General features: G+C 37.8%; 1 protein-coding gene across 1 annotated transcript; it reads left to right on the top strand.

Moving 5' to 3' along the window:
- LSM5 (LSM5 homolog, U6 small nuclear RNA and mRNA degradation associated) lies at positions 1 to 22,199 on the top strand. The gene is made up of 5 exons (XM_053713053.1): positions 1 to 156; positions 1,882 to 1,977; positions 5,349 to 5,376; positions 11,524 to 11,596; positions 21,930 to 22,199. Exons 1-5 carry the CDS (start codon positions 111 to 113, stop codon positions 21,960 to 21,962), a joined length of 276 nt encoding a protein of 91 aa, XP_053569028.1. The 5' UTR covers positions 1 to 110; the 3' UTR covers positions 21,963 to 22,199.
- The last annotated feature ends 885 nt before the right edge of the window (positions 22,200 to 23,084 follow it).

Below are 23,084 nucleotides of genomic sequence, written 5' to 3' on the forward strand. Positions count from 1 at the left end.
AGTAGTCCTATAGCGAGCTATAAAGGATTCAGCTCTGCAATCGATTACACTAGGTGGCGGGAAGATCAGTTTTTGCAATACGGGAAGCGGAAAACAGAGTGTGAAATCTAATGGCTGTTAACGCGACAACAAATCCTTCCCAGCTTTTGCCACTCGGTAATTGCGTCTTGGATTGGCTCTAACCATGTGTCTGCTGTGGAGACAGCGATTTGTTGTTACTAAATGTTTTGCAGACCAATTTGGCTGCAGATTACGATGTCACGCTTTACATTCAGTATTGACGTAAGACGCGACCACATGTTTTTAGAACCCTTGGCCATAAATTTCTGATATACTGTGTATTATTTAGAGGGATAGCACATCAGTAACATTTTAAATTAAACTGTCAGATGTAAATGTGTTTAGATTCAAAATTGCTTCTAGTGTGTCTATATGTTTATCCAATATGCAGTTTACTTTCTATCAGTTTTTAAGTGGTTTATATATCACCACTAAATAGATCATAAATCAACAGGACATCACTTTTGAATGATGACCAGTCAGATAAAATGGCATTAAAAATGATTTTGATAGCAAAACTAAAGAGAATTTGAGCAGAATTCGACATTGATAATGATAAATAATTTTGTCAGAATATAATTTGTTAGAGTATGTAATTATATCATTATTGTCCATACAACTCTGTCTTTAAAGTGAATGTAAAGTCACGCAGCATGCTAAACACTGTCTAAAAATTGAAGTGAAAATAATGGCACTTTAATTCATGATTTTTTAAAAAAATTTATGATTGCCTATAATTTTTTAATTTATTTGGATCCGTTCGTCATTTCAAACCTCCGCCTGCCATCTTGGATTATTGATTGACATTGTAGGCTCGCTCTTGTCAACCAATAATCCAATCTACCCCGAGGGGACCAGACCCCTATCCTTTACGTCACACTACCGTAATAAGCTTGCATTTGAAAGAAGCGAGAAAAAAGAGCTCTTACGCGCGTTCACATTTTGCGCATGCGCCATTTCAATTATTAGTACTTCAAAATTATAATTATAAATATAATTATAATTCAATAATTATATCAAAATTGCAACAACGTAGGGACGATAAAACACGGCTGAACTGTATTGCACAATAGTATTCAGTGAATGTATTCACTGAATACTATGTTGCTAGTCATCGGCATCGGCTTGTAACACATGCGCTCTGTATCTCAAAGCCGGGAGCGCGCATTGCCACTATGTGGGACCGCTGTATATGTTAGAGTGTAAAAAATAAGGAAGTTGCGGGTGGGAGGAGCATGTCACGAAAACTGAGAAAATTTGGTAATATAAGCATAATATTTATTTTTCATTTTTTTAAAAAAAATAAAGTGGCGGTTTAATTGAAAAACTAACAAGCTACATTGACGTACTTTCAATTATGAGAAAATTGACATTCACTTTAAGTGACAAAATATTTGAAAGAACAAAATCCTTCTAATCGGTTTGAGGGTCAATATACTGTATCTGCTTATTAACCTCTTAAAGGACATGTGACATAATTTTTCCGTCATAAAGCAATTGAGCAAACTGAAAGCTGTGTCCTTAAAGGGTTAAAAGCCTCATCCCATGCAACATGAGGAAGTGCCTCTGTTTCTGTGTGCGTCATCATTAACATCATCACAATGTAATGATATTACTATCATTTTCAATAGAGAAATCTGACCTGCTTCAGAAGACTATACGTCATACATGCACATGAGAAGAAAACTTTGCCCATGCTGTCCTTTACCAGGAGGCACTTAGATCTGTGCTAGATGATAGACACTTATTCTTTGTTTTTATGGTTGTAGTTCCTAGCAAGATTGAATTGACAATTGAACTTCCTTTTTTGTTTCTTTTCAGAGCTTGTGGATAAGTGCATTGGCTCTCGCATTCATATTGTGATGAAGAGTGATAAGGAAATAGTTGGGACGCTTCTTGGCTTTGATGATTTTGTCAGTATCCTTTGCAATCTGTTAAATCCTTTAATGAATGCTGAAGAGGTGAACAAGTGATAATAAATGTTCATACTTCCCAACAGTTATGACTGAGAATGAGGGACACAGGCTGTTGATAGGAGCCGGTCACCATTTTGTGGGTGGAGCTGTGTTGGGAGGGCAGGGATGTTGGGTGGTTAGTGGGCAGAATTGTGGGTGTTTCTGGGTGGTCTATGGATGTGTCAAGGCAGTTTGTGGGAGTTTTTGTGTGTTCCCGGGGTGGGGCTAAGTGAACTTCTATAAAAAAAGGACATTTGGCTGTCTTAGAGGGACAGAGCTTGGAATCAGGGACTGTCCCTCTCAAATAGGGACAGTTGGGAGGTCTGATTTATGTATGTGATGAAGTAATTTATGATAGGAGAAATAATCTAGTAGGAACAATCAAATTGTTTCTCCATTGTAGAATTCTGCATTTGAATCCTCAGCTTTACTCTTTGAAATTAAATCATATTTCATCCAGATGTAGTATGCTGGTTTGTAATGCTGCTGGTATGACGTTTAAAAGACAAATATGTAACTTTATCTGACCAAAGATACCAGTATGATCAGACTAGAATTTTAAAAGGAATAAATATCTTTTTTGTGTATACCAGTATTTTTTTTATTTTAAAAAAGTTTCACATTACTTCTATCTAATTTGCTTAGTTTTTGTTATTCTTTGTTGAAGAGCATATGTAGGTAGTGTGCACGTGTCTAGAGTATTGCATGGCTATAGTTTGTGTTAACATTTACCATATAGTGCTCATGAGCTTAAATACCTATTTTGTTTTTATTTTTTTTAAAACAAAGAGAACAAAGTAATTTTGATAACAGAAATAAATTGGATCATGAAAAAATACATTTGGGGTTTAATGTCTTTTAAATGTAGGAATACTTTTGAGTTAGCAGTGAATTTACTTTGCTACTTCTATTAACTGTCTCGCCTGATTTTGTATATTTATAGCATAAGAAAATTAGTGATTTATTGCTGGTTTTTGTTTTGTCCAATGAAACAGCTGAAAAGGTGGTTGGACCATGTTACTGCCCAAACCACACTTGTACTATTATTATTATTATTATTATCATTTATTTGTATAGCGCCGCCAAATTCCGTAGCGCTGGACTATATTTCTATTTCAGATTTTAACCCCTTAGTGACCAGACCATTTTTCAATTTTCTTACCGTTAAGGACCAGGGCTATTTTTACATTTCTGCGCTGTTTGTGTTTAGCTGTAATTTTCCTCTTACTCATGTACTGTACCCACACATATTATATCCATTTTTCTCGCCATTAAATGGACTTTCTAAAGATACTATTATTTTCATCATATATGTAATTTACTATAATTTTTTTTATAAAATATGATGAAAAAATTCCAAAAAAACCCACACTTTTTCTAACTTTCACCCCCAAAATCTGTTACACATCTACAACCACCCATGCTAAATAGTTTCTAAATTTTGTCCTGAGTTTAGAAATACCCAATGTTTACATGTTCTTTGCTTTTTTTTGCAAGGTATAAGGCCATAAATACAAGTAGCACTTTGCTATTTCCAAACCATTTTTCTCTCAAAATTAGCGATAGTTACATTGGAACACTGATATCTGGTAAAAATCCCTGAATAACCCTTTTCGCAAGTATATATAAATATTTTTTTTTAGTAGACAACCCAAAGTATTGATCTATGCCACCATTTAACAGCCAAATGTGAGCCAATTAAAAAAAAAAATCTTTAACTTTTTCGCAAGCTTTAGGTTTCTCACTGAAATTATTTACAGCTTGTGCAATTATGGCACAAATGGTTGTAAATGCTTCTCTGGGATCCCCTTTGTTCAGAAATAGTAGACCTAGGCTTTGGCTTTTCTTTTTGGTAATTTAGAAGGCCGCTAAATGCAGCTGCACACCACTTTTATTATGCCTAGCAGTGAAGGGGTTAATTAGGTAGCTTGTAGGGTTAATTTAAGCTTTAGTTTAGAGATAAGCCTCCCACCTGACACATCCCACCCCCTGATCCCTCCCTGACTTCACTCAAACAGCTCTCTTCCTTCCCCCACCCCCCAAAGGTCACCCCCATCTTAAGTACTGGCAGAAAGTCTGCCAGTACTAAACTAAAAGGCTTTTTTATTTATTTATAGTTTATTCAATGTAGGATCCTCCCTTATCCCCAACCTCCCTGACCCCCCCCCCCCAAACAGCTCTCTAACCCTCCCCCCTTTACCTATTTGTGGCCATCTTATGTACTGGCAGCTGTTCGCTGATACCCAGTTTGCAGTAAAATTGGGCTTTATATTTTATAAAAAAATTAATAAAACACATTTTTCTGTAGTGTAGCCCCTCCCAGATCCCTTTCCCAACACTTATTGTCCTTTCCCTCCTTCCCACTCACTAAAATTTTTGCTTTAGAAGTCTCGCTCGCTCACGGAGCTCTCAAGCCTCCTCCAGCGATGGGCCACCCATCCGCCTTCCCCCTATCCCTCCCTTGCCACCAAGGATCGGCACCATTGCTGGCCGATGCAGAGAGGGCCACAGAGTGGCCCTCTGCATCGGGTTGCTTACCAGAGGGTATTGCAGGATGCCTCAATATCGAGGCATTGCTGCAATATCCTGAAAGCCTCTGGAAGTGATCACGATTGCTTCAATCACTTGAAACCCCAGGCATGTCCTTAGTCGTTAACAAACATTTTTTGTAGGACGTGCCTGGCACGTCCTTGGTCGTTAAGGGATTAATTTGTCTTACTGTAGATACAAAATAGATGTCAAAATAGATTTGTGTTACATCCTACAGCTTAGTTTAGAAGTATTTATCAGTGTTTTCAATTATTTTAGGTGAAGATAAAAAACAGACATTAACCCCCTTCCCGCCATTAGGACATTCCATGCCGTCCTAACTGTGCTGGGCTTTAGCGCTGTTAAGACGGCATGGAACGTCCTAACCGTTTGGCTGTACTGAAGCCATAGCTGCTTCCTAAATGGGACCTCGGGCTGGAGGGTGTGCCCAGCTTCATAGGCACTTCCCCCTGACCCAATCCCATCATCAAAATCACGCGGTTGCATGAACGATTGCGTGATTTAAATTTTTACTTATATGTTTACATTGGAACTTTGTTCTGATGTTGACAAATAAGTCCCAGCAGGAAAGAGGGGTTAAGGTTTCTAAGAATTTTAAAGTTAATGGTATGTTTACATAATAAAAGAACATAAACCAATATTAATGGGAAGTTGTATTCTGAATTGATTAGAATCACTATATTTGCCATATAATTTGCTAACAGTAAAGAAGAACCTCTTCATTTTTTCTTCCTGTCACTTTGAAGCTTAGTTGATTTTGATATCCTTGACTTGTGTATACAGACATGGTGCTCGAAGATGTCACAGAATTGTAAGTATTCTAGTTTAATACTTTTACCTTCTGAAACATACTCCATATATTTACATAATTACACAATCAAGTAGGAAATATAATTTGATTAAGTTAGTTTAGTAATAAGGTTAATTTGCATAATGATTAATGTGAATTTAGAACTATAGACAGTTGTAATAAAAATGATTCAACCCCCATTGCAAATCAGGTTTATTGTCAAAATGTATAGCTGTTGAGCTGTTTGAATGAACAAATCAAACAAAAGCAATTGAAATAGCTCAACACAACAAATGCTTCAAGTGGTTTTCCCAAATTTAACTGAAATGCAACTTTAATGAATTCTGCAGTCTCAAAATTATTCAGCCCCCTGAAAAGAATCCCTATCAGCACAAATATGTAAAACGGGTGTTGTCTCAAGCACACCTGGTGCAACTAATCAAGGGCTTCATTAGTTGCACCAGGTGTGCTTGAGCTAGAACACATGAAATACCTGAACTGGCTAGGGGTTTGTTGAGTGTCACATTTGACTGCATGTTAGAAATATGACTAAGTCAAAAGAATGGTCCAAAAAGTTAAGAGATCATTGCCCTTTACAAACAAGGAACAGGATACAAAAATATAGTAAAGGCACTGAATGTTCCTAGAGACACTGTTGGAAGCATAGTTTGCAAGTTCAAAGTTAAAGGAACAGTGGTTACACTACCTGGACGGGGTAGAAAAAGGAATCTATCAACGGCTGCAATCAGATTTCTGAGAAGGCAAGTTGAGAAAAACCCTTGAGTGACTGCAAAAGACCTGCTGCAAGACTTGGTGGCAACAGGCACTGAGGTTTCAGTTTGCACAGTAAAGCACGTACTAAACGCAGAAGGTTTCCATGCCAGTACTCCAAGACGTACACCACTACTGATCCAAAAGCACAAGAAAAGTCGGCTCCAATATGCTCTAAATCATATAAATAAGCCACAGAAGTTTTGGGATTCTGTTCAGTGGAGCAATGAAACAAAACTGGAACTTTGGGGCCTGATGGATCAGTGAAATGTTTGGAGGAAAAAGAATGAAACATACGCTGAATAGAACACTGCATACAGTTAAGCATAGTGGTGGCTTGGTGATGCTCTGAGGCTGCTTTGCATCTTCTGGCACTGGAAACCTGCAGTATGTGGAAGGCAAGATGGATTTATTGAAGTATCAGGAAATCCTAGGATTCATTTGACCTTCCAACAGGAAAATGATCCCAAGCATACCACAAATTCCACCAAGGCTTGGTTGCAGAAGTAGTCCTGGAAGATTCTACGGTCACTGGACTTGAACCCCATAGAAAATCTCTGGTGGGATTTGAAGATGCCGGGTGAAGCATGCAAACTCATTAATATTACTGACGTGGAGGCCATTGCTCATAGGGAATGGGCTAAGATCCCTCAGGAACGCTGCTAGAAGCTGGTGTCAAGCTATACATCTTGTTTGCAGCAGGTCATAACTTCAAAAGGGTGCTCTACTAAAGATGTTTGCCATGAAGGGGCTGAATAATTTTGAGACTGCAGAATTCATAAAAAGTTGCATTTTCATTTAAATTTGGGAAAACCACTGGAAGCATTCGTTGTGTTGAGCTATTTCGATTGCTTTTGTTTTTGTTCATTGCAAACAGCTGAAAGTCTATAATTTTTTTTACAATAAACCTGATTTGCAATGGTGGTTGAATAATTTTGTTTACAACTGTGTATGTGTATATATATATATTAATCACGTGATCACGATTTAAAATCGCTGCAATATGAAACCGCGAGGGTATGCGATTTAAAAAAAAAAATCCTGCATTTTAAATGTTGCAGTGAAGAACGGCATTCATGTAATTAAGGGTGTGACATCACTAGGTGGGCGGGAAGACTGTAATAGAATAATGCTGTTCAGCAGCATGGCTAGAGAAGTTAATGCAGTGACAGCTGACACCGGGTATGAGAAGAACTTCAGACTCCGCGCAGGGGAAGGATGTGGGAGGCACAGAGGGAGTAAAAGGCTCAGCGCTTGTGTGATAACTTGCTTGGTATACAAAGGGTGATGTCAATCTGAGGGCACTGCATAAACCCCATTGTAAACAATCTATTAATGTGAGACCGGAGTGTATGAGATGTTTTTGTGCTGCATGGCCACGAAGTAAAAAATAAGCTGAGGGGCGGGAAGCATGCTTATTGCAATGCTTACCATAGTTCTCCATTTTTATTTTTACCTGCAGCTGGGAGCAGCTGAGTATAACTTTTTACACAGAACTTACTCTGCTGAGCTGAGGAGATTGTGAGGTAAAATATCTTCCTTTTTTACATAGAGATGCTCAATTGATATTTTCCTGTCAGCTTTTTACAGTTATACTGCATCAGTTTCAAGTGATTTAGCATATGAGTATTATGTCCCTTTAAGTTGCTTCATCCACCAGTTTCACTTTGTACACTGTACAAGATTTATGCCCTTTGAAAGCATAATGACTCCCCCCCCCATCCTAGACAAAATAGTCTATCCCCGTAGCTGATGGCAGCATGTGCAGGAATGGAACACAAGTGAAGGCTAAACGATATCAGAGAAGGGGAGAGGTCTGCCAATAAGTGAAAAAGTGGGTGCTTTTTATTTGACCTGACCTAGCTACTGCTGGAAAAAACAGATCTGCTTTTAAAGGGACACTGAACCCACATTTTTTCTTTCATGATTCAGATAGAGCATGCAATTTTAAGCAACTTTCTAATTTACTCCTAGTATCAATTTGTCTTCGTTCTCTTGCTATCTTTATTTGAAAAAGAAGGCATCTAAGCTTTTTTTCGGTTCAGTACTCTGGACAGCACTTTTTTTATTGGTGGATGCATTTATCCACCAATCAGCAAGGATAACCCAGGTTATTCACCAAAAATGGGCCGGCATCTAAACTTACATTCTTGCATTTCAAATAAAGATACCAAGAGAATGAAGAAAATTTTATAATAGGAGTAAATTAGAAAGTTGCTTAAAATTTCATGCTCTATCTGAATCACAAAAGAAAACATTTGGGTTCAGTGTCCCTTTAATGCCTGAGACAACATTATTTTTCTGTTTTCATGTCTGCCGCAAGAGAGCTAAGAAGAACTACTCAGAAATGAAAACCGATAAAGAATGCTGACAGGTAATAATGAGGAGGGATAACAAGAAGCTTTAACCCCTTGGTTGACACTCCATCACATGCATAACCATGACAGTGAATGGAGAAGGCATCAGCACACTGTGTAACAATGTTGTAAAGCCCTTTGGCATCCAAGGGGTTAATGTTAATTTAACAATAGTTTGGGCAGAAGTGTGTGGATAAATAATTATTTTGCTGTATGCTGTCTCATCTTAGATCCCATCCCAGTCCCATACTAAGACATACTCTACATTTATTCAGTTTTTCTTTGCAAATACTAATATAAATCCTGTGAGGATCATAGTTTCAAATTTCAACATGAAGGGCACAAACATTCAACTTTTAAGTAATTTAATGGGACATAAAGCTCAAAACTGATGAGCATTCAACAACTTGGAATGTTAAAAGTTACACTGTTTGTGCTGCCACCAACTAGGGACAGATTTTAATGAGCTTCTGCATTGATCAAACAATCGCTGAGATAAATGTTGCAGGTTTAGCGTTTGGGATACTGCAGGATACTCTCAATTGCACAGTAAAACATGCACAGAGTTAAATTACTTTAAAAGCAGGAAAAATAAACAGTTAATGCACATTACATTTTTCTCTACTTAATAAACCCTAATAGGGCAAAGCCATTTCACTAACATATTGGGAGTTTGCTGGAGCCATGTGTCTGATCAGTGATGTCACTTTGGCATATAATTGGCAAAATAGAGGCTGCAGGGAACACATATTAAGTCTTTCAGGTATCTGTGTGTACCTGAAATAATAGGGCTGCCTAATTGCACAGGGCAAACAGCTGATATAATAAAGCTGCATAGGCCATCTATTTGATTTGAGATCTTACTTGGGCATATTATCTGGTATAATGGGGACACACACCTGGCTGAAGCAAGTAGTGGGTGGGTGGGGCATGACTGGTGTGGGACTGGAGGCAGGGTAAAGGGGACCCTGAAAGTGAATGTAAATTTTGATGAATCAGTGCCCAGTTTTTAATAATCCTATTCAAAACATGGGCACTTTCATTCATCAAAATTTAAATTTCACTGCTTTTTAAAAAATACTTACATTTTCTTTCTGCAAGCTGCTCTAGCGCTTCTTCCGCCCGTCGCAAGCCTCTGCCGACGTCAGAAATGAAGATTCCGGCCTTCCACTAATCACGGCGTTGCTTTAGGCAATGATTCCTCCGGGGAGGAAGCCGTGATTGGAGGATGCCGGAATCGTCATTCCTGACGTAAGAAGAGGCTTGCAACAGGCTGGAGACGGGCTGGAGCGGCTTGCAGAAACAAAAGGTAAGTATTTTAACAAAAGCAGTGTAATTTAAAGTTTGATGAATGAAAGTGCCCCTGTTTTTAATAGGATTATTAAAAACCGGGCACTCATTCCTCAAACTTTACATTCACTTCAACCATAAAATTGTGTGTAGCTGTGTGGGATAGAAGTGTGTATGGGGATGTCTGTGTGGGATGAGAGTGAGTATGTGTGTGGCCTTGTGGCTTGCAGAGTGTATGGAGTTAACTGTGTTGAGTTGCAGTAACAGGCCTTAGTGTGGCGTTGGTCAGACATTCTCCATTTTGTTGTTTGTATTCTAATATATATATATATAAGGGATGCACCGAAATTTCGGCCGCAGAAAGTTTCGGCCGAAAATGGCATTTTTGGCTATTTCGGTTTTTGTTTTTTTTGCCTGTTAGTTTCGGTAAAATTATTGTGTAGCATATTTCAAATTTGATGCTAGCCTAGAGCTACTGTTTAAGTTTATTACTTCACTTACTGTTCTGCATATAATGAGTTTTCTAGAATTATACTTTATTTGGATAATTGGTAAAAAAATTATTATGTTACATAGAACTAAATGAAGAATAATACAGTATATTGATATTTATAATTGTTTTAAGTAGGGATGCACCAAAATTTTGGTCGCAGAAACATTTTGGTCGAAAATGGCATTATTGTTTGCCTGTTTTTTTTTTTTCTTGGTAAAATTATTGTGTAGCATATTATTGTTTTAAGATATTTTTGTCCAATTTTAGTGTGTTACTTTCAATAAAAGTGTGGGCTTTTTTTATTGGCTCTAATTATGCAAAAAAAAAACTAAAACATTTTTAAAAAAAAAAAAATACATTTTCGGTATCAGTTTCGGTTTTTCGGCCAAGTGCATCCCGGATTTTCGGATTCGGTTTCGGTCCAGAATTTCCATTTCGGTGCATCACTAAAATATATATATATATATATATATATATATACTGTACATACATACAAAACAGTTCAAGTATGAGGGCACTCACAGGACTTCATGTATCACAGTTTATTCAACAATTTATTCATAATCCATTATTCTCCATTAGATAAGAAAGTCAACGTTTCGGCTTATGACTCAAGCCTTTTTCAAGACAATCTTTTCAAATCAGAAACAAGTGCTCAGCGTGTATATCGCCATTTTAGAGCTGCTATTTGAAGCAGCTCTACAATAGCGATATACACGCTGAGCACTTGTTTCTAATTTGAAAAGATTGTCTTGAAAAAGGCTTGTCATAAGCCGAAACGTCGACTTTCTTATCTAATGGAGAATAATGGATTATGAATAAATTGTTGAATAAACTGTGATAAAGTCCCGTGATTGCCCTCATACTTGAACTGTTTTGTTGATATTGATTGGAGGAGACACCCAGGTTACAGCTAACGTTTGATGCTGGTAGTGAGTGCATGAACAACGAGAGTAGATAGAGAGATATATATAATTCGGAAGAAGGTAGCCGCTCATAGAATTCTGCTCTTTTCTGAGCAAGATTTATTCTTGTAAAGTTCAACACACTAAGATCTGGATTTGCACAGATCTTAGTTTGTTGAACTTTCACAAGAATAAAATGCGGCTCAGAAAAGTTATATATTTTTTTGAAGTTGAGATAAACAGTTTTAGTCTTTACTATAAACCATTGTTTTATACGTTACCATAAACCCTTGTTTAGAAGCCTCATTTCATACATTGCAAACATTGTATTCTTGTGTATTGTGCATTTCAGTGAAATTACACCAGAAGGAAGACGGATTACGAAATTAGATCAAATTTTGTTAAATGGAAACAACATAACTATGGTAAGCAACTTTTCTTATGGCCCTTTGTTTTTGTAGCTTTTTTGTTGTAAGATGTGTGTGGAGGGAAAATATACATATTATTCTTATTAATTTATTATATATATATATATATAAACAGTCACTAATAAGATAGCACTCACTGGGTTTAAAAATAAAGCTTAGCTTTTATTGTAGAATTCTCAAAGATTATGTCTTGACCAAGATATTCCGTATATTCCTGGCACGTCTGTATGCCATAAGGGGAGGATTAGGTCTCCAATTCGATAATTCGATAGGCTCTTGTCAGTCTGTAGAAGGTCCCATCGATTGCGAACTGCTTTAGAAACACAGTGATGATCCGGAGCAAACGTTGTGATGAAGTTCAAGTCTGCAGTAGCGGTCTGTTTCAGTGCCTTGGTCTGTGCCAAAAGTGTGTTTTGATTTGAGATTGATACAGCTAGACGACGATTGAATGGTCAATGTCCCTTTTTTGCATAACCACTAGCTTGTAATTTAGTACACATGTCATCCAACTGAGTATGGAGGATGGTAGAATCAGAATTGTTGCGAACTACTCTCGTTAACTGAGAGGCGATAATACCCAATTTTTGGTGGTCGGGATGGCAACTAGTAGATAAGAGAAGCGAATTTCTGTCTGTAGGTTTGGTATATAGCGAGGTGCCAAACTTGAATGACCTTTCTGTGGGGACCTTAAAGATATTAAGGTCCAGGAAGTGTACGCTTTGCGTACTACATTCCATTTTAAATTTAATAGGTGAATTAAAATGGTTCAACTCAAAAACCCACTCTTAAAGGTGTGCTAGACTCCCTGTCCAAACAAAAAACAGATCATCTATGTAGCAAGTGTAAAAGGAAATACATGGATGTGTTAGAGGTTTCATGATGGTAGACTCATAACCCAGCATAAATAGATTGGCATATACAGGGGCCATATTAGACCCCATGGCTGTTCCAGACAACTGAAGATAAGTTATTTTCAAATTAAAAATAATTTTTCTTCAAACAATGTTCCATGAGGTTTTATAATGAACTCTAATGGTGGGCCTATGGAATGTAGTACGCAATGCGTACACTTCCTGGACCTTAATATCTTTAAGGTCCCCACAGAAAGGTCATTCAGGTTTGGCACCTCGCTATATACCAAACCTACAGACAGAAACTCGCTTCTCTTATCTACTAGTTGCCATCCCGACTACCAAAAATTGGGTATTATTGCCTTTCAGTTAACAAGAGTAGTTCACAACAATTCTGATTCTACCATCCTCCATACTCAGTTGGATGACTTGTACTAAATTACAAGCTAGAGGTTATGCAAAATAAAGACATTGATACAGCTAGACAACAATTGAATGGTCAATCTCAAAACACACTTTTGGCATAGACCAAGGCACTGAAACAGACCGCTACTGCAGACTTGAACTTCATCACAACGTTTGCTTTGGATCATCACTGTGTTTCTAAAGCAGTTCGCAATCGATGGGACATTCTACAGACTGACAAGAGCCTATCTAATTGGAGACTTAATCCTCCCTGTATGGCATACAGACATGCCAGGAATATACGGGATATCTTGGTCAAGACTAACCCGAAGGATTCCCACCAAAAGGATACATGGCTCAAATCCACCAAGAAAGGATGCTTCAGATGTGGAGACTGTATCAACTGCAATGGGATGCAGATGGATCCCACCTTTCAACACCCACATTGCAACAATTGCTATAGGATACAACACAGAGTCACATGCAGCAGCACCTATGTGGTCTATATCCTGATTTGTCTGTGCTCCCTTGTCTATGTAGGGAAAACCATCACAACGTTCCATGAAACAATGGCTAATCATAGAAAAGCCATTAGGGATGCCATCAAAAAGGGCACTTCAGATCAACCAGTGGCACGCCACTTTGCACAACTGAAACACAGTGTCTCTAGTTTGAGGACCATGATCATAAATCATATACCACCTCTAACCAGGGGAGGTGATCGTGGCAGAATCCTACTTCAACGAGAAACCAAATGGATTTACACTCTTGACACTGTGGAGCCTAGGGGACTTAACATACAACTTGGCTATGGCCCCTTTATAGGATAAAGACACAGTTTACAGAAATTGGTCTGTACAACACTAGTCACAAAACAGTGCCTGTCTGTTCCTTTTTTGTTCAACTAACGCCTATCCCCCTGTATCAGATCAATGTCATTTCTTATTTTTGATTGGCATGTATGATCTGTGGCGTATGAGATTCCAATATTTATCACAGGTTTATACCAAATGTTTAAGCATACCCTCCAAACTAGCAGCATACGATGTATCATTTCTAGCCTTACATGAAACATGTACTATTTCAAGGATTTAGTGTGTCCTCTGCAAACAGTGCTTTGCTTTTAACATCGATATGGGACTTTTGCAGATCTGCACAGAAACGCTTCCACTATCTGATACGTCACACAGCAGTGAATATGCAAATGAGCCATGTGCTACACACAGCTCCGTCACCATGGTTTTCAACTTTGTTGGTGCTGGTAGCACCTATGACAACACACTATGAATCAGGAAGGGGCGTGGCTTCAGTGATGTGCACGTGCACACACACAGTTAAACTAAGTTTGCAATCAAGATAGAATGTGTATATAAAGCTGCATTGTCTCATAGTTTTTAACCTGTTTTTCCCTGTGGATGTCAGGCTTTGTCATTTGCCTGAAGGAACTGTTTGAACCATTTGATAAAGGTGCTGGTTGGCACCGAAACATCATGGGATCATTTTAATTTTTGAAAATTCTACAATAAAAGCTAAGTTCTATTTTTTAAACCCAGTGAGTACCATCTTATTAGTGACTGTTTTTGTATATCTTTGATATAGCACCCTGGTGGCTGCTCACTCAAATATTTGAGGATTGGAGTGCAGGTCTTTATTTACCAAGTTATTTATATATGTATATATAGATAGATAGATAGAGATAGATATATATTATATTGCAGAGGTTGGTAAGAGAGTTATTTATTTAAGTGGACTTTATTGTTTTGAGCTCTAGTCCGGACTCCCCCCTTTTTATATATACAGTGTATATGTATATGTATATATATATATATATATATATATATATATATATATATAATACCGTTCACAATACAGTGTTACCCTCCTTAGGACATCTGCCTGGGTGCAAACATGCAATGGATACTCCTGGCAAAACGGATGCACGCTCAGGTCTTTTTTAGTGAAGAAAAAATCTTTAATGTAACGTTTTCAGGGACTTCCTCCCCGTCATCAGCATAAATTTTGTGTCAAACAAGCAAACATTTAAATCAAAACATGTGATTAAACAATTTCAAATACCTGTGTTGAAATCAGTGAGCTGGCGCCTAAACAGTGCATTTGGAGCGCATCTCCTGCGTTCCACTGTGTGCCTACCGGAACTAACTACACTTCCTGTGTTTCCGGCAATTGGGGTCAATAACTAGAATAATAAAATTGCAACATAAAACTGTGCTTCAATATAAAATTAGTATTTAATACATATCGTGAAAGAACTTAAGTGTACCATTCTTGGTTGTGACATTAATGTGCTTTAAATTGTGATATCACTAAATCCGCTAAATGCTATTCTGTGTCCCTCTGTTCTTGTTACAAAGTTAACGTGTAACGCTTTTTTTCGTTTCTTTATGCTACTCGCATATCTCTATCTGCAAGAATTTAGACTTGCTATTAGAGTATCTCTTTTGCCCAAGAAGTTTGTAATATTTATTGTCTTGCTGAGCGTCTGATTTGTTTGTCTGTGCTGCTATGGTAACCGGCTACTGCCGGATCTACTTGGCGCACTGTTCTATGTTATTATTTGCACTCTAAAAGACCGTTATAACAGAAAAGTTTTCCCCAATGGCAGGGGTTGGACCAACGTCCTCAAATAATAAATGACATGATTATTGCTGCTACTGTATGTGTGTATATTACACCAACATTAGCTACTAGTAGCAACTCGGGCACAATAGAAGTGAACTAAGACTTAAACATATTGAAAGGGGCATAAGGGAAATAAAAATAAAAACGAACAACATAAATGCACCACTAAAAAATTCAAACCAGTATTTAACAATATTTCATATATCTATGGTTTACACTACATGTATACCGCATAGTCTGGTGGACTTAGTCAAATGTCCACAATGACAAAATGTGCTATTAGCACTCAGTAGTGTTTCTGTACTTCCTATTATCCGTGGTGGTCAACTGACTTGCTATACCTGCATGCAAGTCTACATATAGAATAGATCCCAGTCTCAGTTGTATTATATGTATGTCCATCCATGTTAGCTCTAAATGAGGCCTTTTGTTGGATTTCATCTTCCCTTAGTTACATCTTTCTTTGGTAGGTTTGTCCTTTCTGTACGTCATTCCCAATTTCTTCTTGTAAATCACTCGTATCCGCTCATCATTTTAATAAGTTTTAATAAGATGTTTTATTTCATTCCTCTGTTATAAAAAAAAAAGGGGGTGAGTCCGGACTAGAGCTCAAAACAATAAAGTCCACTTAAAGAAATAACTCTCTTACCAACCTCTGCAATATACTATATATATGTGTGTGTATATACTGTGTATATATATATATATATATATACACTGCTCCAAAAAATAAAGGGAACACTAAAATAACACATCCTAGATCTGAATGAATTAAATATTCTAATGAAATACTTTGTTCTTTACATAGTTGAATGTGCAATCACACAAAAATTAAAATGGAAATCAAATGTTTCAACCCATGGAGGTCTGGATTTGGAGTCAAACTCAAAATTAAAGTGGAAAAACACAATACAGGCTGTTCCAACTTTGATGTAATGTCCTTAAAACAAGTCAAAATGAGGCTCAGTAGTGTGTGTGGCCTCCACTTGCCTGTATGACCTCCCTACAACGCCTGTGCATGTTCCTGATGAGGTGGCGGATGGTCTCCTGAGGGATCTCCTCCCAGATCTGGACTAAAGCATCTGCCAACTCCTGGACAGTCTGTGGTGCAACGTGACATTGGTGGATGGAGCGAGACATGATATCCCAGGTGTGCTCAATTGGATTCAGGTCTGGGGAACGGGCGGGCCAGTCCATAGCATTAAAGCCTTCGTCTTGCAGGAACTGCTGACACACTCCAGCCACATGAGGCCTTGCATTGTCTTGCATTAGGAGGAACCCAGGGCCAACCGCACCAGCATATGGTCTCACAAGGGGTCTGAGGATATCATTTCGGTACCTAATGGCAGTCAGGCTACCTCTGGCGAGCACATGGAGGGCTGTGCGGCTCCCAAAGAAATGCCACCCCACACCATTACTGACCCACTGCCAAACGGGTCATGCTGGAGGATGTTGCAGGTAGCAGGATGTTCTCCACGGCGTATCCAGACTCTGTCACATGTGCTCAGTGTGAACCTGCTTTCATCTGTGAAGAGCACAAGGCGCCAGTGGCGAATTTGCCAATCTTGGTGTTCTCTGGCAAATGCCAAACGTCCTGCACGGTGTTGGGCTGTAAGCACAACCCCCACCTGTGGACGTCGGGCCCTCATACCACCCTCATGGAGTCTGTTTCTGACCGTTTGAGCAGACACATGCACATTTGTGGCTTGCTGGAGGTCATTTTTCAGGCCTCTGGCAGTGCTCCTTCTGTTCCTCCTTGCACAAAGGCGGAGGTAGCGGTCCTGCTGCTGGGTTGTTGCCCTCCTATGGCCTCCTCCACGTCTCCTTATGTACTGGCCTGTCTCCTGGTAGGACCTCCATGCTCTGGACACTACGCTGACAGACACAGCAATCCTTCTTGCCACAGCTCGCATTGATGTGCCATCCTGGATGAGCTGCACTACCTGAGCCACTTGTGTGGGTTGTAGACTCCGTCTCATGCTACCACTAGAGTGAAAGCACCGCCAGCATTCAAAAGTGACCAAAACATCAGCCAGAAAGCATAGGAACTGAGAAGTGGTCTGTGGTCACCACCTGCACAACCACTCTTTTATTGGGGGTGTCTTGCTAATTGCCTATAATTTCCACCTGGTGTCTATCCCATTTGCACAACAGCATGTGAAATTGATTGTCACTCAGTGTTGCTTCCTAAGTGGACAGTTTGATTTCACAGAAGTGTGATTGACTTGGAGTTACATTGTGTTGTTTAAGTGTTCCCTTTATTTTTTTGAGCAGTGTATATATATATATATATATATATATATATATATATATATATATATATATATATATATATATATATATAATAGCTTTGTAGATGAAGGGCACTCACAGGACTTGTAGAACAGGTAAAAGAATATAATCTTTATTTTCAAAAAACAGCTTTATATCAAACAGTGTCGACGTTTCGGCCCATTCAAAGGCCTTCTTCAAGTCAGATTTTTATCTACAAGACACAAAACATACAATCAAAATCTAGACAAATAACCTCAAATAAGCACCAGTGACAACCCTCCACCACAGATGGCAGCTATACACCACCACCAAACAAGAATTATATACTCAGCCCAACAGCGGACATATATATATTATATTAAAAGCCAGGGTAAAAGGCACAGACCAGAAAAGGAAAAAAAAAAAAAAAGAGAACACAAAGTACAAAGGAATGCGACAAACAGGAGATGGATAACTACAACAAGACACCACAGAGCTACAGGACAAATAAAGCAATAAACTCACGTGATAAGCAACAGTAAAAGCTGACAATAACACTCACAATCTGAGTATGGCAATAATTAATCATCAAACCATCTTGTCATCTCACATAGGAGTACACTGCACGGGTGGAGTGCTAACCACCAGTCATATTATAGAACCACATAGCATGTTAAACAATCTATCCAGGGATATCAAGATGGTGACCTCAAAAAACAAACTGTAAAATTTACTTAAGACAAATGTCCCTATAAGACAGCCACAATATCGGTGATCATTCAAGAAGCTTCAATAACCATAAAGTGAAAAGTGGACACGTAGAGTACACCACACGCCCCCAAAGTCCTGCTACAAAACTAACTAGATATGCACACGAACAAAATAAGGAGGCACAAGCTAACCGGTCCCATAAGGATCCCTGACACCGGATAACATATCCAGGCTGCAAAAGGAATGCATCAGAAAACATTGTGAAAGGCTATAAAAACTTAAACCGCTGCAAGCCACATCCTTGTGCCAGCCTTGTACTGTTTTAACACAGCTATCCTTTTAACAGGATTATTGCTGCAATAATCCTGTTAAAAGGATAGCTGTGTTAAAACAGTATTTTGAAGCAAAAAAACTGAGAATTTGCATATCTAATTTGCATATCTTACCCAGAATTCTCTTGTGCATTGGTAACATTGTATATGAGGTTTCTCTGGGGAAAAGCGAGCGGGGAATCATGCCTAGATGTGCTAATGTCCTATGCAAATATTTACATTGATTTAATTTTGAGACATGGAGGATTTTAATTTCAGTTTTTTTATCTCCCCCCATAATTTTAATGATATATATATATATATATATATATATATATCTCATACAAAACACGGAAGGGGACTGCACTCTCAGACTGGACTGGGTACACATCCTATGACCCTGCAACATGTTCAGCCCTGGGTGCTTATAGCACTCTCAGGAAGCTGTGCTGTCTACAGGGTCACAGGCAGTTAACCCCAGACAAGTCTGGGTGCAAGGCCCATAGAGACAATTAAAAAATAAATTAATACAACACACAGAAAGTCCAGCACTCGCTTACAAGCTCTCAGCTTAGATTTAAAAGGGACTGGACCAAGGTTTTGGAAGAGACCTTGACGTGGTACCTGGGCTTGTGCCATTTGGCCAGATGCGGTAACTAACTTTTCGAGTTTTGCTTTTAATCTTAGTTGAGAGCTTGTAAGCGAGTGCTGGACTTTGTGTGTGGTATGTGTAAATATATAATATAATATATATATAGTAGTGCAAAAGGTCCAGCACCCGCTATAATCCATTAAAGCTGGGGTGCATCCCACATTGTATATAAGCAATAAGTCCAAAGAGAGCACTCACTATAAGTAAAAGTATATTTAATCAAACAGTGCTGTAAACGTTTTCGGGGAGTAACCCCGTCATCACACAGCAGTATAAAAAAAATAATATATATATATATATGTATAAGCATAGAGACAAGACCTGGTGTTGATCCCTGTAGTCCCACGCCACAAAAGCCAGCACACGAGATTTAAGCAACACACCTTCCTTTAATACAAAGCAACGTTTCAGCTCCCACTGGAGCCTTGATCACATGCAGTAATTCATCAAAATAGATCAGGCATTTTGATGAATTACTGCATGTGATCAAGGCTCCAGTGGGAGCTGAAACGTTGCTTTGTATTAAAGGAAGGTGTGTTGCTTAAATCTCGTGTGCTGGCTTTTGTGGCGTGGGACTACAGGGATCAACACCAGGTCTTGTCTCTATGCTTATACTTTTGTCTACATTTAACTTGGCCGTGCATTTGAGTGGTTGTTACATTGGTGAGTGCTGATCTTTTTTGTGTATATATATATATATATATATATATATATATATATATATCCCTCAGTTTACGCCGAGGTTAGGTTCCAGAAGGAATGGTTGTAAATCGAAACCGTTGTAAAATTGAAACCCAGTTTATAATGTAAGTCAATGGGAAATAAGGGGGAGAAGTTCCAGGCCCCTCTCAAACCAACATTTTTTTTTTCATGATTCAGATAGAGCATGCAATTTTAGGCAACTTTCTAATTTATTCCTATTATTATTTTTCTACGTTCTCTTGCTATCTTTATTTGAAAAGGTAGGAATGAAAGCTTTGGAGCCGGCCTATTTTTTGTTCAGTACCCTGGATAGGGCTTGCTGATTGGTGCCTGCATTTAGCTATCCAATCAGCAAGCGCAGGTTCTCAACCTAAAATGGGCTGGTTCCAAAGCTTTTTTCCTGCTTTTTCAAATAAAGATAGCAAGAGAACGAAGAAAAATTCAAAATAGAAGTAAATTAGAAAGCTGCTTAAAATTGAATGCTCTATCAGAATCGTGAAAGAAAAAATTTAGGTTTAGTATCCCTTTTAATATCTTCAGGAGTTAATTTATACAGATTTTCTTCACATAACATTTTGTCAGCCGGGCGACATTATAAAGTAGCAGAGTGGGGACTATGTAATATTTTCTAGATAAGTAGATCATTGTATAGCACATCTATATTGCAGAGATTGGTAGAGAGTTATTTCTTTATTTCCTGACTGTTTTCTCTATAAATATCTACTTTGATTTAACTTTGTACCACCTAGTTGTCAAAGAAGAATTTCTTAATGCCTCTTGAACATTATTTTAAATTGCATGACTCAATAGCTAAAATACATTTTATACATTTTTTACTTGACTTCACTTTAAAGCCAGTTTATTGAACAAACGTGAAATTCTAAATAAGCCAGGTCTGCAATAACATACTGATCAGGGATTAATGGTTTTTCAATACATATCATCTGACATGGTAAGGTAAAATACTTCATACATATCAATATTAACTGTGTTACCCTAAATAAGATTTCTGACCGTGAAGGAAAGGGGAGAGTCAAAATGAGCATTAACTAGTAGGCTTTTGCCTTTTGGATCCGTTGTTCTGATCCAAATTCAGAAGTAAGCACTATTTGGCTCTCTTCAGAGCCAGCCTCATTCTGGTGCAAGATCACCACGTAAAAAAAAATGTCAAGTGAAAATTAAACTTTCATGATTCAGATAGAGCATGCAACTTTCTAATTTACTCCTATTATCAATTTTTCTTCATACTCTTGGTAATTAGCCAATATTAAAAATGTCAAATTTTTATTACACAAATTATCATTAAATACATTTATGTTAAATTTTGCAATTTGTGCTTTGGATACCAGTAAATTATATATTAGAAAATATTACATAGTCCCCACTCTGCTACTCTATAATGTCGCCCGGCTGACAAAATGTTCTGTGGAGAACATCTGTATAAATGAACTCCTTCAGATATTAACTAATCACTTTGCAGCATGTAGCAGTGTTAGTGTTCTGTATTCTATGGAGTGCACTCCAGCCTCTCTGGGTAGAGTAAAAACACTTTAATATTCATAGAAAAATAAGCTAAATAAGTAATGAAAATTAATTGCAAAGTTCTTTAATTATGCATAAATAAGCATTTTGTGAGGGATTACATTTTTTATTTAACGTCCCTTTGTCTGTGATTCTTTTTAAGTTGTGGCATACACAAGCTCAGTGATATTGTTCTATCTTAGACCTGTCTTTTAATATCTACTTTTTAGAAGCAGTAACTAGATGCACAGTAACCTTTTTCTCTTTTTCTCCCCTTTCTGTAGCTGGTGCCAGGAGGAGAAGGCCCCGAAGTATAACGGATTCTGAACATTCTACTAGCAGTAACTTTAATGTGTAAATATGTTTGTGACCTCACCGCCTCCTTAGCAAAAAGGAGGCTTTGATAAAAATGGGAGTTCCATTTTCCCCATGTAATAACACACAATTGTCTTCTGACCTTTTTATTTTATTATAAAACTTGCATTGATCATCATACCTGTTAAATTAAGTTGTGTTTTGTTTAAGAAAACATTAAAATTGTGTGTTTATAAGAAGCATTGTTTTGTTATTTATCAACTGAAAAAACTATCTGCTAAATACAAAATAAAAACAGGCCATTTAAGTTATTCTCTGCATGTGATCTGCTTTTGACTTCTATCATGCAACACAGTGATGTTGAAAGATTTTTTTTTATTAAATAAAATTATTTTCTTAAGATATATTTTGTCTGAAGCATTATAAAAGGAACCTGTCAAAACTGTTGCTGCTATAATTTATTATACTATACACCTATTGAATATGTGTAAAGGGACATAGTACACTATATATTTTTTTTTTCCGTAAATGTTTAGTAGATGATCCATTTATATAGCCTATCTGGGAGTGTTGTAACAATGTATAGTTTTGCTTAGTTTTAAATAACATTGTGCTGATTTTCACACTCCTAACCAAGGCCAAGAGTTTTAGATGTATACAGATGTCTACAGATTCAAGCTTGCTCCTGTTTGTCTAATGGATCTTTTCATATGTACTGAAGGGGGGAGTGTCTGCGCTTTCTGCTTTCCCAGCCCCTTTCAGTGGGTGTCCCAGTTTAACCTCGTCAACAGTGCTAAACTGGGAGCTTCTAAGTTAGTTTTTAAAAGGTTTTATACTGGTTATTTATATCAGTATCTCTGCATATTTTTCTTTATAGTAGTGAAAAATAAACTTTCTCTTGTTAAGTGTATCCAGTCCACGGATCATCCATTACTTGTGGGATATTCTCCTTCCCAACAGGAAGTTGCAAGAGGATCACCCACAGCAGAGCTGCTATATAGCTCCTCCCCTCACTGCCATATCCAGTCATTCTCTTGCAACTCTCAACTAAGATGGAGGTCGTAAGAGGACTGTGGTGTTTTATACTTAGTTTATTTCTTCAAATCAAAAGTTTGTTATTTTTA

Source organism: Bombina bombina, chromosome 5, assembly GCF_027579735.1.
Source record: "Bombina bombina isolate aBomBom1 chromosome 5, aBomBom1.pri, whole genome shotgun sequence".
NCBI classification, from domain to species: Eukaryota; Metazoa; Chordata; class Amphibia; order Anura; family Bombinatoridae; genus Bombina; species Bombina bombina.